At 39.7% G+C, this 17,088-nt stretch overlaps 2 protein-coding genes across 2 annotated transcripts; one reads left to right on the top strand and one right to left on the bottom strand.

Annotated features, from left to right (window-relative positions):
- Positions 1 to 33: 33 nt before the first annotated feature.
- LOC103721562 (heavy metal-associated isoprenylated plant protein 22-like) lies at positions 34 to 3,005 on the top strand. Its single transcript, XM_017846292.5, has 3 exons — positions 34 to 195; positions 354 to 429; positions 2,477 to 3,005. The coding sequence occupies exons 1-3, from the start codon at positions 109 to 111 to the stop codon at positions 2,767 to 2,769; spliced, it is 456 nt and encodes a 151-aa protein (XP_017701781.4). The 5' UTR covers positions 34 to 108; the 3' UTR covers positions 2,770 to 3,005.
- A 6,926-nt stretch (positions 3,006 to 9,931) lies between these two features.
- LOC103721564 (beta-glucosidase 1-like) lies at positions 9,932 to 14,328 on the bottom strand. The gene is made up of 11 exons (XM_008811831.5): positions 13,852 to 14,328; positions 13,666 to 13,724; positions 13,389 to 13,464; positions 13,215 to 13,286; positions 13,035 to 13,122; positions 11,703 to 11,946; positions 11,169 to 11,284; positions 10,868 to 11,088; positions 10,743 to 10,774; positions 10,450 to 10,552; positions 9,932 to 10,344 (listed from the first exon to the last, which is right to left on the bottom strand). The coding sequence occupies exons 1-11, from the start codon at positions 14,120 to 14,122 to the stop codon at positions 10,070 to 10,072; spliced, it is 1,557 nt and encodes a 518-aa protein (XP_008810053.2). The 5' UTR covers positions 14,123 to 14,328; the 3' UTR covers positions 9,932 to 10,069.
- Positions 14,329 to 17,088: the final 2,760 nt, after the last annotated feature.

The following is a 17,088-nucleotide window of genomic DNA, read 5'->3' on the forward strand; positions in this document are numbered from 1 at the left end:
GCTAAAATAATCCTTGGATCCTGCTTATATAAATGCACAAGATCTCTTCCATATTCCTTAGCTCAACTCTCTCTCTCTCTCTATCTCTCTGTGTGCGTCTGGAGCAAAATGGGTGCACTTGACTACGTCTCGGACTTGTTCAGTTTCACAAAAACAAGAAGAGCATTGAAAAGGAAAAAAAGAAAGCCGCTGCAGGTGAGAAGAGCAATGTCGAGACCATAAACAACCCTTCATATCCCTCTCTCTTTTTGTTTTAAGAGCACGCGAAGAGAAAGGAGTTCTCTTTTTCCTCTGCATGACATATCTCAGTAAGAAGCTAAACAGCTTTATCTGGTTTTTTTGGTGTCTATCAGACCGTGCAGATCAAGGTAAAGATGGACTGCGACGGCTGCGAAAGGAGAGTGAAGCATGCTGTTGAATCGCTGAAAGGTAACAACACTCCTCTCTCTCTCTCTCTCTCTCTCTCTCTCTCTCTCTCTCTCTCTCTCTCTCTCTTCTCTCTCTCGCTGTGTGTGTGTGTGTGTGCACGACGCGTGTTTGCGAATCATGTTTTTTTTTTTTCGCTAAGGTGTGAATCATGTTGCTCAATACGATATTTGAGTGAGGTTGGAGCGAACAAATAATATAGATAAGATTTAATGGTTTCTTCAAGTTAACTGAAAGGTATCCAAAATTAGTCATGAGTACTGGATTCTGGAAAATGGAGGAGGGTTACATCTTTCGCGTGAAAGAAAAATTCACCTTCGTTCGCACGAATCCATTGTTGGATTACCCACTGTACAGCTCTCATGGCACTCCAAATCCAATTATTCATTCATCTACACAAATCTCAAAGTGACCAGTGATGATCCAGTGATGGATCCAGGTGAAGGAAGGTGAATCCTTCCTTCCTTCATGCCAAAGATACAACCCCGATCCCTGAAAAGTGGTAGTTTTGTTTTATATATATATATATATATATATATATATATATATATATATAACCCTAATGGACACTACTTACGTTTTATATTTTTAAAGAAGATGTCTCCGAAAAAACAAGAACAAACTCAGTAAGGTGGTGAAACTCCTCTGCGACTGTGAGCAATACCGACTGACAGGGAAAGATGAGGGGAAAAAAAAACACTACTTTAGAAGAAGGATCATTTTTTTATTCCTTAGCAAGCTTATCCATATGGTTAAATTAACAGTGATTGCGCGATGTTTCCTGGAACTCGATACAAAACCAAGAATAAGTCAGCAGTTGGAGTTTCTTATTTTCTTCTTACGTTGTCTCTGTCAGTAATTTATTTGTTAGTCTCCTAGCAACCGATAAGAAGAGAGATGGCCTAATGACGTCCAACAGGTGGAGCAAGTTGCAGTTTGATAAGTTCATTCGTGTACCAAACTAAGTTATCCTTGAAAAATTAAAAAAAAAAAAAAAAAAAAAAAAAAAAAAAGTAGAGAACAGGATAAAAGATGTATTACTCTTATAAAAAGAACAATCTCATCACTAACGCCTGTTTGGGGAAGCTTTTGGAAGGCCAAAAAGTACTTTCTGACGCTCCAAAAGTACTTTTGGATAAAAAAATATGTTTGGTAAAGATTTTGAAAGCTGTTTTAGCTTTTCTAGAAAGCTAAAAACAGTTTTTTAGGAGAAACTCCATTTTGGAGCTTTCCGAAAAAACTGTTTTGAGCTTTGTTGGAAAGCTATTTTTTTGACCAAAATACCCATAATAAAATATAATAATTACATATTTTATCCCTTTATAAATTTAAAAATTTGCTGGAGCCCTAACAAACAACCTTGCCCATAGATCAGACTCGCTTCCGTGCAAAAAAAATAAATTCTTGTTTCCTATTATTGTATTATACTATAAATATAATATAATATAATATTATAATATATTAATATGTTATGTTAAATAATTTAATATTATGTTATACTATGAAAAATGAATATATGCTAATAATTGTACCTTTGTTATTATATTATACTATAAATATAATATAATATTATATTATATCATAATATATTGATATGTTATGTAAAATAATTTAATATTATATTAAATAATTATCCAATAGTATACAATGTTATAGTACTATATTATAATAATATTATATTACATTATAGTAATATTATATTATATCATATATTTATGTATTAATACATGTTATATTTTATTATGCTCTGTTGTATAATCTATGCAATGTTCTTTACGGTCATTTTGTAATACTAAAAATATTTTTTCAATTTATTTACCAAAAATACTATAATACTCTAAAAATATAATTACTAAATAGCAAATAATTTTTTATAAAAATTTTATAACAAAAAATCCTCCTTCTAGAAGTCCTACTGCAAATAACTTTTCAAACAGGACCTAAATCAGGTCATGAAGAGTGCTTTCAGGTGCTGCTGGGCAAGACAGCTGTTGAAGGGTCATAATTTCTGATTTAAGCACAAGACTGACGTGCGCATGGTCTTTATTAGGTGTGACATCGGTGGACGTGAACCGAAAGCAAAGCAGGGTGACGGTCAGCGGCCACGTCGAGCCGAACAAGGTCCTCAAGAAGGTGAAGAGCACAGGAAAGGTGGCAGAATTCTGGCCCTACGTCCCTTACCACTTGGTCGCCTACCCTTACGTTGCTGGGGCCTATGACAAGAAGGCACCATCCGGCTTCGTGCGCAATGTGCCTCAGGCACAACCTATTCCGAATGCAACCGATGTGAAATACATGACTTTCTTCAGCGACGACAACCCCAATGCATGCTCCATCATGTGAAGGAGCTCAAACTTCTTGGCGAACTCCTTAATGAAGAAAAGACACTGCACTGGAAGATAAACGATCGATCGAGTTTTAATTAAGACGTAGCTCATGTCACCATGTCTTAGAGTGCTAATTATGACTAATTAATCTAGTCCTACTCTTCTGTCCGTTGCTTCCTTTGTAAATGCACCAGAGGTAGCTTTTGAGGGTATGCAAGACATAATAGCATAATCCATATTTTCTTTTAGCAAGGTATTGGCATAATTCAATAATTAGATTACTGAAGTTTGAATTTTTATATTGATCACTATCATATTACCCATGTTTAAAGAAAGTGAAGGGACTCGAAAGAGAGTATATATTGGCGAGCTTAGTGCCACATTGGCAACCAGGAAAAGCGATATTTACGAGTTTTAAATTGATGGAGCACTAACTATTTCTCATTGTTAAAGAGGAGCAGGAATTGTAAGGATAAATAAAAGTAATTATGATCCTTGCATATATACGTCTAAGGCACTCTAGTTTTTTCCTCACATTTAAGAATGAGATGGAACCAAAAAAAAAAAAGAAGATTGTACTGCCAACATTACTGACCCATGCTTTAGATTATTATAGAATTACAAAGTGTGAAGAAACTTTAAGTGGTGTTTGTCACGCCGCTTCCTCATTAGTAGTAACCCTGTTTTCGCCTTCGAAGGTTTGCTGTTTCGATAAGAAGACTCTCCCCTATCTGCTGTAATTCAATAAACGTGCACATGCAAAAGAGAATTACATGCAAAACACTGACATTTGAGGGCATAATTTCAGTTTTTGTATAGGGTCATTGATAAATTGCTCGAACTATTTGGCAGGCTTACAAACCAAGTTGCAAGTGGCCAACAAGCCTTAGCTCTTTATTATCCCTCCCCATTTGAGGAGACACGAAGTTCGACCATTGAAAGTGGCACCACTAGCGGATGCCTCTGCACACTTCTTGTTGCTTGCATGAGAGAAAATGAAGAGGGAAACCCTCACTTAGCACAAAAGATTAGTGATCATTAGCGAGCAGAAACTTTCTGAAAGGCTAGCAAACTCGTGAATTTGATTAATTACTACGCAATATATATTTGTCTAAATTTGGGTTCTTGAATTAGGAAAGAACGAGGCATTTGATCAAGGACGATAGCAATATAAATGCAACTAATTAAGTAGTTTTTGGAAAATAAAGCAATATCATGTGAAGGCCAAGTCAACTTGGGGTAAGAGACCTTCATTTAACCCTTAGCTCAAACCCTATTTATCTAATTAGGTCAAGAAGAATAAACCTTCGTATCAAACCCATTTGTTTTATATAGTGTGTCATGGATTCATTTGTCACTCATATCTTAAAAAATGACACAAAATATGGCCAAGAAGAGGGAGTCTGAGGTTGGGCTTCAGTAGGAGAGGATATAAATTGAAGGACAGGAGAAAATGGAATACATCCTAAACAAGCTGGCAGCTTCAATTTTTTTGATGATCTTTTCTCTTAACCATGAATTTGGTGGTCTTTCTAATCACCCAAACCAAGTATTAATTACTCGATTAGTCCATGGCCCATTGCATTCCTATCAATATACCAGGTTTTTGAGATAAAGAGTTAGTATCTTGCAATCAACAACGGATTTTCATGATTTGTCAACGATCGGGGGTGGATTATTTATTGAATAAGTTACATGATGTCGAAACCAGCAGTCTAAATAAACATAGACTTTTGGAGAAATCAGGTCTGATTTGATCTGCCTCTCCAAACCATCACTTTGCTTGCTTCTTAGCTTCTTCACACACACAAAAAAAAAGGCAGTTTGGCTATTATCCAACAGTTTTTAGCCCATGATCAAGCATTCCATCATCTTTTTCTTTCTACTTTCTTTCCTATTTTTCATTTGTTTTCGATTCATTTGGCCCACATTCATTTCAGATGCAACGTTGAATAGGAGGAAGAGGAGAGATAGACAGAGGAAGAAGAGAGAGTGATTGCAGAAGGGAAGATTAGCTCCTTTGTTCATTAATCAAACAGTGTCATCATAGCTTACCTTTATATAGATGAAGGTGGCTTATGTACAGCTAATATACAGTCAATAATACAGCTAGTATACAGCTACTAAGACAAGACAAGTCCTGTACAGCTATACTGAGACAAGACAAGTCATATATGCAGCTAACATCCTCCTTCAAACTCAAGATGGTAGTAAAGATGCCAACTTGAGTTTGCGAACCAAATCCTGATGACATCCCGGTGGATGGGCCTTCATAAAAATATCAGCAAGCTGATCTGCAGAAGCAACATATATCAACTGAAGAGCGCCTTGCTTGATATGATGCCGAATGAAGTGGCAATCTATCTCAATATGTTTTGTTCGCTCATGAAGCACATCATTATGAGCAATCTGTATAGCACTTATATTATTACAATTGAGAGAGGAACCACTGGTCAAAAGAACACCCATGTCATATAGTAGCCATCGAAGCCATAAGAATTCAGAGGTAGTATCTGCCAGTGCACGATACTCAGCCTCTATACTGGAGCGAGAGACAACCGTATGATTCTTACTTTTCCAAGAAATGAGAGAAGAACCAAGCAAGAAATAATAGCCGATGGTAGAGCGACAATCTGTAAAGTCACCAGCCCAATCAGCATCAGAATAGGCTTGAATATCCAAGGTTGAGTGGGCTGAGAAATAAAGACCGTGGAACAATGTACCCTAACATATCGGAGGATACATAAAACTGCTGCATAGTGTGTAGAGCATGGTGCATGCATAAACTGACTAAACAGTGGGAATGCATAAGAAATGTCAGGACATGTAACGGTCAAATAGATGAGACTACCAACCAACTGCCGATACAAAGTCGCATCTGTCAATAGTTCATCATCAGTAGGAAGAAGCTTAGCATTCATTTCCAGAGGACTCTCCATGGTCTTGCTATCTGTCAACTCAGCATGAGATATCAACTCGGAAGCATACTTAGCCTGGAAAAGATAGTAGCCATCTGAGCTGGATGTCACCTTGAGACCCAGAAAGTAGCTAAGGGATCCTAAATCCTTCATTTTGTCCAAGAAACTGCTAAAGTATATAAATCCCTGAGACGTCACTTCCAGTAATAACTATATCATCTACATATAGCAAGAGAAGAACAATGCCAGCCTCAGATCGTCGAAAAAATAGTGTAGAATCATATGCACTAGGCGTGAAGCCCTGCTGAGTCAGGACTGAGCTGAACTTGAAAAACCAAGCTTGAGGAGACTGCTTAAGGCCATAGAGTGCCTTAAAAAGACGATAGACCTTTCCAGGCGGATGGGCAAAACCTGGAGGAGGTTGTAGATACACTTTCTCAGCTAAATCACCATTGAGGAAGCATTTTTAACATCCATTTGATACATCTTTCATCGCTTAATGGCTGCAACTGCAAGCAAAGAACGAAATATGGTAAGACGTGCTACTGGAGCAAAGGTCTCCTCATAATCAATACGATACTCCTGTGTGAATCCTCGAGCCACAAAGTCGAGCCTTGTAGCGTTCCACTGAGCCATCAGCACGAGTCTTAATCTTATACACCCACTTGTATCCTACTGCGGTTTTTTTAGGAGGCAAGTCAATCAGATGCCATGTATGAGTATCTTGAAAGGCTTGGAGTTCATTAGTCATTGCTTTTTGCCAAAGAAGATTAGAGCTAGCCTTGCGATAATTGCGAGGCTCATAGAGAGTAGCGAGAGCAAAAAAACAGTGGTAATCACTAAGATGAGAGGGGATAGATCTTACCGTACAAGAGCGGCGAAGGACAGTACTGAGGGGGGCTCAGATGATCCGGTTGGGATGATCGGATCAGTGGACGGTCCAGACCCATTGGAGTCGGTCGTTGAGAGATTGTCTGATGAGCTCCCATCACTTGCAACTAAAAAAGAGTCTGAAAAAAGATCAACAGTGGGGTTATTGAAGATAGGAGAATACTGAGGAGGACCCGTGGAGAGCGGAGAGATGCTAGTAAACATTTTGTTTCCAAAATTAAACATGTTGGGATATACGAAGTCGCTTGGTGATAGGATCATAACAACGATAACCTTTATGTTCGATACCATAACCAAGAAAACAGCAGAGACGTGAGTGTAGTTCAAGTTTAGTACGCTCATGTGAAGGAAGCAAAACAAAATAAGCACAACCAAAGACTTTTAGGAAAGAGTAATCAAGAACCTTCTTATAAAGAACCTCATATGGTGATTTATTTGAGATCGTGGGAGAAGGTACTCGGTTGATGGTATAGACTGCTATAAGAGCAGCCTCTCTCCAAAAAGACTCAGATAAGGCAGCAAAAAGAAGAAGGAATCTGACAGTGTCCAAAATGTGACGATGCTTTCGTTCGGCACAACCATTTTGCTGAGAGGTGTAAGGACAAGAACGATGGGATACTGTTCCATTTTATTTAAATACTTTCATGAATGAGGTAGAGGTATATTCAATGGCGTTGTCACTACGAAAAACTTTTATGAGTCGACTAAACTGGATTTTGATCATCTGCTGAAAATTACGAAAGGTATCAAGCAACTCAGAGAGATCATGTAAAAGATAAATCCATATACACCGTGAGTAGTCATCAATAAACTAGACAAAATATTGTAATCCTCCCTTAATCTCAATAGGAGCAGGTCCCCAAATATCATAGTGTATCAAATCAAAAGGTGTGGTGGAGAAAGAAACGTTTTTATTAAAGGGTGGAGCATTTTGCTTACCTAAATGACAAGAGACACAATCAAAAGGTTGACAGTTAACTTTTCCCAAACAAACGCTCGTAAGAAAGCATGCCCCAAACGAGAATGCCAAAGACTCGAGGAGACAACAACAACTAATGGAATAGGACTAGAGCTAGGTACACGTAATGATGTGAGCTCAAACAGACGACCAACTTTACGCCCAGTCCCAACGAGTTGACCCGTCTTCTGATCCTGCACTTCACAACCTTTGTTAGTAAAAGTTACCTTACGGCCATGTTCCATAAGTTGACCAACAGACAGCAAGTTAAAAGATAATTTTGAAACAAGATATAAAGAAAGGATAGAAGTAGAGACAGAACCTACATGGCTAACAACCATATGGGAGCCATTAGCAGTGTAAATAACGGGAACAGGATTCAAGTTAGTTTTCAAGGAAACTAAGAAGGAATCAGAGATCATGTGATTACACATGCGGAGTCAAGAAACCAAAAGGAAGGTTTACCTGAGGTGGTAGAGAGGGTAGTACGAGATGGAACTGGATGAACTATTACCTCAATATCTGTTGTAATAATGGATGAAGTGGGTATAGAAGAAGAAGATGAAGATGCCGACAAACTAGTAAAAGCAACAGTCGCAGTCCGATGTGATGAGGCCGTCTGAGCTTTCTGAGTTGTTCTCTCCTCAGCTTGTTTCTTTCTACACTCTGAGATTTTATGATCTATTTTGCCACAATGAAAATATCGTTCCTGAAATTTACTGAACCTTTTTTAAGAAGAAATAAAAAAAATGGATAAAATATCAGCTGATGTGGTCATAATTAAGGTACCAAACAAGACTTTTTTCTGCTATTTAGAAGATATGACTCAGAAGAGATGACCGATACTCTTCCGTTTATAATCAATACCTGGCGCAAATAGACGAGCAAAACATCTCTGTGTCACGTCTCGGTGTCAGGGAGATGTGACCACAGGGGCTTCCAGTGGCTTTGCTCAGAGGGAGTGGCTCGAGAAACTGCTGCACAAGGCAAGCTAGACCTGATGCGCTCCTCTCCTCCTCTCTCGGGAGGCGTTGGAGACGTGGCATTTGGAGACAGCACTGGCAAGAAATCCTGCGCCACCGGCGACTGCGAAGCCGGCGAGGTGGGGTACAAGGGTGGGGCCGTCCTCCCACTTGGGGACTTAGATCCTGGAGACCCAGGCCGAGCTCCGAGCTTGGGTTCTCAAGAAAACTCCTGCTCGGCGATCGCAAAGAGTTCGCCTGTGCCATAGGTTCTCTATTTAGAAAGGAAGAGAGAGCAAGATGGCGGCGGAGAACCTTGTGGTGGCGTTTCGCACCATCGGTAGATGGGATCGAGTCTTGATAAAGAGGAGGCGGGCGGGCTCGGGTCTTGACAAAGAAGAGGCACCAAACCTAGCTCCTCTCCTCCCTCCGGCGGAATGAAGAGGGGGCGACGCTCTTCTCCGGTGCTCTTCTCCGGCTCCTCTCCTTCGGAACTGGCGGCGCTCTTCTCTGGCGCTGGACGACGGACGGGCCGGCTCCTCTCGCGACGCTCTTCTCCGGCTCCTCTCCCCCGGAACCGGCGGTGCTCTTCTCCAGCACTGGACGACGAACAAGCTTCATTGTCCCCTTCTTCGGAGCCGTCGCCGGACGATGGTGGATAAGCTCTGCACTGCCACGGTCAGCCGGTCTTCCACCGAAGCCGCAAGTAAAGGTATGTGAGTGTTAGATGTTTGATACAATGCCACCAAGAAAAAAAGTATCCTGGTGGTGCCTACCGCCGCCGAAGAAGAAGTGGCCGACGGTGGCCTAAGAGAGAGAGAGACCAAGGAAAAGAACTGCCTCAGGATCTTTGAGGCTATGATACTATGTTGAATAGGAGGAAGAGGAGAGAAAGATAGAGGAAGAAGAGAGAGTGATTGTAAAAGGGAAGATTAGCTCCTTTGTTCATTAATCAAACAGTGTCGTCATAGCCCACCTTTATATAGATGAAGGTGGCTTATGTACAGCTAATATATAGTCAACAATACAGCTAGTATACAGCTACTAAGACAAGACAAGTCTTGTACAGCTATACTGAGACAGGACAAGTCATATATACAGCTAACATGCAAGACACTAGTGATTAGAACTTTAGATTGGGAGTGGAAGGTTAGAATCAACTAATCTCCATACAAAATTATATATAGCCTAGAACTTTATAAAAAGAGACAATGTGATGAAATTTACCTTTTAATTTATCATTTAATCCAAATTGTGGTTTCGTCAGATTATATACTGCAACCCCTGACATGATATGTTAGTATTATTTTCTTATATTATTAAATTTGCTCCTTCTAATTTTTCTTGAGCATCATGGAGCTTTAACCATTAACATACTTCACATGCAAGAAAGTCCAGCAAAAATTGTGTTACATGAAATCACTTCAAGGAAAAATGTAAGATAGAAAAAAACTGAAACTGCCTCCTTTATTATCATAGCAAGTTCAACTTAGGCATACATTCAAGCTCTGTAAGGTAGTCACTTCAGCTAACCTAATGATAACTACAAAGCGGCAAGTAGAAAATAAACATGACTCAAGCCACTACCTAGTTCTTCCCCTTGAGCATCTCTCTGAACCAATAAGCTGACATCTTAGGGTACCGCTTTAGGGTTCTAAAGTCGACATAGACTATCCCGAATCTTGATGTGTAACCTAATTTCCATTCGAAGTTATCAAGCAAAGACCAAGCAAAGTAACCAATTACGTTTGCCCCATCGTCGATTGCCTTCTTGAGCTCGGTTATATAGCTTTTGTAGTAATTGATTCTCGTCGTGTCATGCAAACCTTTTGGCAGAGTCATGTTACCAGGATCATCCATTCCTGACATCATGATCATCATCAAGTGAGGAACTTAGCCCAGATTACAGGGGTAAATTAAGGGGGTAAAGAAAGGAAAAGAAAGAAATGGTTTTGAGTATTTGATACCATTTTCAGATAGGATCATAGTTGGGTTGCGATAGTGCTCCTTAACATAGCTCACTGCTTTGTACATCCCCCATGGTACAATGTAAAGCCAATCAGAATATGCCTGCAAATTTTGTTGCAGTTTTTTTCTCATTCAGTACAGCCAGTTTATCTTGTTTAAAGCAAATAAAGTGAGTCAAAACCATTGAAGTCACAATTTTTTGGAATAGAAGGTTAGGTAAACTTTTGCCTCTAAGACTGTCATAATATCATCGATCAAGAACTAACATCGAAGATACGAAAATATTACGTACCCGTGGTCCAATAGGCACACCATTGCGTGCATCTGCAGAATTCAGGAGAAATCACAGGAGTTTAATTAGGAGTCATATAATGCTATGTCATGGTTTTATCATCCCAAAGGAAGTTAAGGACTCACAAGCAAATACGACGTGCCAATCGTTCGCATAACGAGTGGGCTTTTGCGGCTCAGACAGATGTGAATCATACATGTAGTAGGCAGTGTATTGGTTGATGCCCACATAATCTATAGAGCCATTCACCATCTTAACCTCTTCCACTGTGAATTTTGGAAGCCTCTCTTTAACAATGTTCTGCATTGTCTTTGGGTACTCGCCATATATGATAGGGTGAAGAAACCTGCAAAGTAGGTGAGATGGAGATCGAATTTTTGCTAGAGTAATGAATGTTTCATTCCTTTGCAATGTTTCGATAATTACCATCCCAGATGGAAGTCCCTTGCTCTTTGAGCTGCTGCATGGTCATCTTTCGAATCGGTCAGAGGCTCATACCAAACAAAATCCAGGAGAATTCCAATCCTGCCTTTCTGTTCAGCCTGGCATGCATGATTACATTGGGAATCATTAATCTTTGCATCACAACATGTTAATAGCAAAAAGCATCTAAGAGAATCCAATCCTGACTTGCTGTTTAGCCTCTCAAATATTATTATCTTGAAACGCCTGAAATTTTTGTCTGTCCAGTACAAAATTGCCTTACGAGTCTTCTGAAACTAATGACATGGATTTAATAGGCTTTACGCTTTCTCTTTGAGTGTGGTCGTGCATCGATAGGACATGCTTATGCAAATTAGTTGTTGTGATTAATGGCCATGCATGCACATGACTTTTGGTGTAGAGGACAGGATATAATTAAGAAGGCAACAACACCAGTTCATGTAAAGAAGCAGTCCATCACAGTTCTCAGGATATATATATATATATGGTGGAAACATGGGAATTGGAGTTGCTTACCTGATACTTCTCACGGTACCTCTTAACAGCAGCAGCATGAGACAGGATGAGATTATGGGCAACAATATAAGGCTCGGTAGCAGAATTCCCACCGGCCGAACAGTTTGTGCATCTTCCTGGGGCAAATTTGCCATCATCATATCCAAGAGCTGCCACCACCCTTGGCTCATTGAAAGTGAACCAATTCTTCACTCTATCACCAAATATCTTGAAACAAAAGTCAGCATAGTCTGCATATGCCTCCCTGCATGTTATGAGCCAATGATCAAGCTCCAGATGAATTGGTTTTTTAAAAAAAAAAATTATTGTGAGAAATAATCAAAAGACAGGAGATTTTGCTGCACTGGTAACCTTTCCTGTTGAGGATGAATCTTATGGACTTGGAAAATCCTAAATTCTGAAGCAAACATTTTCAGTGACTTGGGTGCAAGATGACAAGGTGTAACTTTTCTTTCTTTCTTTCTTTCTTTCTTTCTTTTTTAAATAGATAAAGAGTAAGTGGAAGCATGTATCAATACGTGAATAGATTCTATGTATGCACATGTTTGGATGTTGTCTGAAAAAAAACTGAGAGGTTGTTGTCCTTTAAAGATCATCCAAGGCTTTAAAGCTGCGTGGTCTTTAAAAGGAAGGCTTTGAAGCTGTGATAATTACAGATTCATTTCAATGAAAACTTAGAGACTAGAAATGGCCATGGGCTGAGCCATGTTTGGGGCCTAATTTCAATACTCAGGCCGAGCAAAATTTCATGGAGCGAAAAGTTTTTGGCAAACCTTTGGCTAAGCCGAGCTCACCCTGAAAACCCGAAATTATTTATACTAAAGAAAAGAATATTAGGACAATTAACTGCAAACTAAATAACATCAGCCCATAAACTCTCTCTCTCTCTCTCTCTCTCTCTCTGTGTGTGTGTGTGTCCAAAGAACTTCGAGTACGTACCCTGTTCTCATGCAAATTAAATCCTTTTTGTTAAGAAAAATAAAGTATCAATTTTAGTTTGGAAATTTTTGTTATAAAAGCAAATGGTTGTGACAAATCTAAGAAGTACCTAGAGTATTAAACACCAAATATTGACTCGATGATCTTGAGCCAAACTTAGGTACAGAAAAAGTCAAATTCTAAATGGACCCGGCCTGAAACTTGATTAAAAATAAATAAAATTTAGGCCCGAGACCTGCCCGTGATCAGCTCTACTCCATAACTAATAGAGTGAGGGTGCCGTTCTGCATGAAGAGTAAAGCTTGAGCATGAAAGTCCACGAAAAAAAAGAGCAGGCATCGACATGCAAAAGATATTCAGTGAAGAAGCAGAGCTTAAAAATCATAAACTTACACAATTTTTGAGCTTAACCATCCATTGTACTGCTTCTCAAGTGCTTCTGGGAGGTCGTAGTGATAGAGATTTGCATAGGGTGTGATACCTAAAAAATCATAGAAACATAAGATTAGTAATTATGATCAATCCATGGACTCGAGAAGCAGAGACGGCTTCTGGCTGGGACACGAAGCTTACCTTTCTTTAGCATGTAGTTAATCAATCTATTGTAATATGCCACACCTTTCCAATTTACCTTCCCCACTCCATCTACATTCATAGCAAAGTAAAACAAATAAAAAATCGAGTCAATTTTCTAAACATGAGAACCCATTTATTAAGATCAATCAGTGTCATCAAAATCTCGATTACTTGGAAATATCCTGGACCACGAGATCGAGAAGCGATATGCATCAAAATTCATCTTCTTCATGATTTCCACGTCCTCCTGCACCATCACTGCAACGTTTAATGCAAATCTTACAAAAAAAAAATCCAATTCTGATGACTAAACCTCAGCCCAGCCTTCACTGAGTCAACCCAGTGAAAAGGATTGGACAAAGAGATACCCCGGAGTTTTATTATTCCAATAATTTTCTCTTTTTTCTCTCTTATTATTTTTTTTGCTTAGGATGGAATTATTACTTACCTTGTAGCGATGGTATTCGTCTACTGAAACGTCCGCTGTGGCATTATTTGCAATCTCCCCTGTTTCAGTTAATATAAATTCGGGGGAGTGAGAGTTGACTCAGAAATCCAGCTAGATTTTGATAAGCCGGAAGAAGAAGATTCGAAATGGTAAAAGGTACGGACGGTTGGGATTTAATTACTTTACCTGGGATCTTGACAAAGACATCCCAGATGCTGGGGCCACGCCCGTCTTTCAGCGCCATGCCCTCCACCTGGTACGCGGACGCCGCCGTCCCGAAGACGAACCCGGCCGGGAAAGCCTCCCGGCTCAGCCCGCCCGTGTCGAGCCGGACCCTCGACGGCGTCTTGGTGGTGCCCGCATCCGCGGCGGCGGAGCACCGGACGACTGCTAGAATAAAGAAGAGTAGTAGGAGAGGAAAAGGCCTCATATCTAAAACTGCATGCGGAAGAAACATGGACTTGATTTGAGTAGCCTCGAGTGAGCGTGGCGGAGAATTTATAGAGGCGAAGTGGAGTTGGATAGGATCGAGAGTCACAGAAAGAGAGGCGTAAGACGCGGTCGGAGAGCGGCTCGGCCACCTTTCGGCAGCCGTTACGGCTCTCCACTTTTCCGATGACGATGATGAGAGGATGAAGCACAGTTTTCGGTGGGTACTAACTGCTTCCTGGTTTTCATCTTGTGTTGCTATTTTTATGTGATTAGGGTGAACGGTACCCAATAAGGAGGAAGATTATTATTTATAAAAAAAGAAAATTTATTGAAAAGATCAGGAGAAAAAGGCTAATGGAGGATGGATTGAACTCATGGAGTCGGATTTGGTGGACTCGTGGGAAGGAAGCAGGGTCGATAAATACTATGAGTTGGTGTTATTTTTCTGCTTTTTTTTTTTTTGTGTGTGTGTGTGCGCGCGCGAATACATCCCAGTGCATGAGTTCGAGAGAGCTGGCTGACGAAGAGGTGAAGGAATAAAGTTTGGACAACTCAAGGGAAAATTGTTACGGTCGGCTACTTAGCAGCCAGGCGGCCACTCGGCCATAACTGTTTATTCTCACCGGTGCAAGAGTGTTAGAAGAGTAATTTTTTTAACACACGGTCTGTATGCATATATGTACATACTTACATGTCCATGCAATAAGCTGGGTATTTTATACAGGGTCGTTTCGGGTATAAAAATCTCCAACTCGATCCGATCTTATTTAAAAGTTTCAATGAGTTTTACTTTGATTCTACGTCCAACTTGGTAAGCCATACCTTTATAGATAATATTTATATATTATCGGATAAGTAACTAAAAATAATTTTTGACCAATAATGATGATACAGACAGCAAGGATTTCTTTTTTCTTTATTATAATGGAATAATAATGTCTTTAAAATCTTTTATTAACTCATTTATTTGAATAAAATCTTAGTGTTACGTACGGCGGCTATTACCATAGCATGAGACGTCGAAGGGGAACGTTGGAGCGCATGGCACGGATTTCAAAATCCTTTTGTATGATGCTTTCAGGAGTGCAGCGTGACGCGGATGAGATGCACTGCGCCGGTAATTTACCTAATTTCGCTTCGCTCACCGGCGTGGATCAGATCAACGGTGGCTATGGATCAGATCAATGGCGAGTTGTGGATCAGATCGATGGACTTTTCCTCCGTAACGGAATCCGCATCATGCGGTAGAGATTTTCGTCCGCTTATGCGGAGAAGCGGGATGGCATCGGCTGGCGGTTGGATCGTTTTCTCTCTCCTATGCACCGCCCATGGACCACCCTCCACGTGGTGCATGGGGCTCAAGCATTCGCTCCTGCAGTAGTGCACCAAGATAAGGCCTAGAGAAAAAAAAGCATATATGGTTGATGGGGAATACCACCATATTATATACATGTTGATGTATGATGTAGAATAAAATTTCTTTACGACCACGTATTTGACTCTAATACTTAGCCTTTTTTTTTCCTCTCTTTGATATTTTGCTCCCGTGGTAGTGCACAAAAATAAGGCCTAAAAGAATGAGCACTTATGATTGATGCAGCGCACACATCCATATCATATACATGATGATGTATGATGTAGAATATAATTTTTCTACAACCGTGAATTTGTTTGATTCTCCATGTAATACCCATCCTTCTTTTCCATCTCTCTTTCATAAATAATTTTCTCTCTCCTATGCACTGCCCATATCACATAGGCCACCCTCCACGTGGCGGCGCACAAGCATTCGCTCCCATGGTAGTGCACAAAAATAAGGCCTAAAAAAAAAATAAGCACTTATGATTGATATAGTGCACACATCCATATCATATATACATGATGATGTATAATGTAGAATATAATTTTCCTACTACCACCAATTTGTCTCGTTCTCTAGATAATACCTACCCTTTTTTTCTTTTCTTTTCCTCTCTCTTTGATAAATAATTTTCTCTCTCCTATGCACCGCCTAATCACATAGGCCACCCTTTATGTGGGGACGCACGAGCATTCGCTCTTGTAATAGTGCACCAAAATAAGGCCTACAAAAAAATTGAGCACCTATGATTGATGCGATGCACCGCCATATCATATATACGACGATGTATGATATATAATATAATTTCTCTGCAACCACCAATTTGTCTTGATCTCTAGGTAATTCCCAGCCTCTTTTTTTTTTTTCTCCTCTCTCTCTTTGATAAATGATATCATGCATTTGAGGACAAGGACTCGGATAACATTCCATCTTTTATTCTTTGAACCGAGAGGAGTCGGGCATTCTGTATGGGCCGGTCCACGTTGCCCTTCTTTAGCTCCTTTGGCCATATCCAAGGTGCTGTTTTCATCCCATGTGAAATGTATGCAGCATATCTACGTAGCCTAATACAAACCAAAAAAAGACAGCAATAAATGGTATGCTTCGAGGACTAGGGATGGATCTGGCTCCTTGTGATGTATTATCATATTGTACATGATCGACTGGTATCATACTATGTGCAGTGCATGTGATTAGTTCGGAAGAATTGAAACATTATATGAATGGCTGTGATACCATCTCGACCAGTTTGAGTTAGCTTATTCTCCTAGTTAAGCCATCATGTAATATAGATTAGTCTGTTCACTTTTTAAAGTTTCATTTCTCCCAAATTTTGTCTAAATCCAAATTTTGAATGTAGGGCAAGGATTCTTCAAATATAAATTCTATTTCTCAATAGAATTTCTTCTCTCTCTTTAGGGTTTTGAGAGGTGTCATTTTTCGGACGAACAAAGCGTATCTGCAGTCATAATTAATTGAACCCAAAAGTAAATTCTATTTTCGGTAAAGGAATTTGGTTATTTTTTAAAAAAAAATAACAATTTCAATAAACACTAATGGAAACATCAAGTGAATTTTAACTAGTCCCTGTGTACCACCTACTAAAAGTCGATGGCAAGAATTTTGGAATG

Source organism: Phoenix dactylifera, chromosome 1, assembly GCF_051530095.1.
Source record: "Phoenix dactylifera cultivar Ajwa chromosome 1, Ajwa_hap1_PhDact_Kaust_v1.1, whole genome shotgun sequence".
Classification (NCBI taxonomy): domain Eukaryota; kingdom Viridiplantae; phylum Streptophyta; class Magnoliopsida; order Arecales; family Arecaceae; genus Phoenix; species Phoenix dactylifera.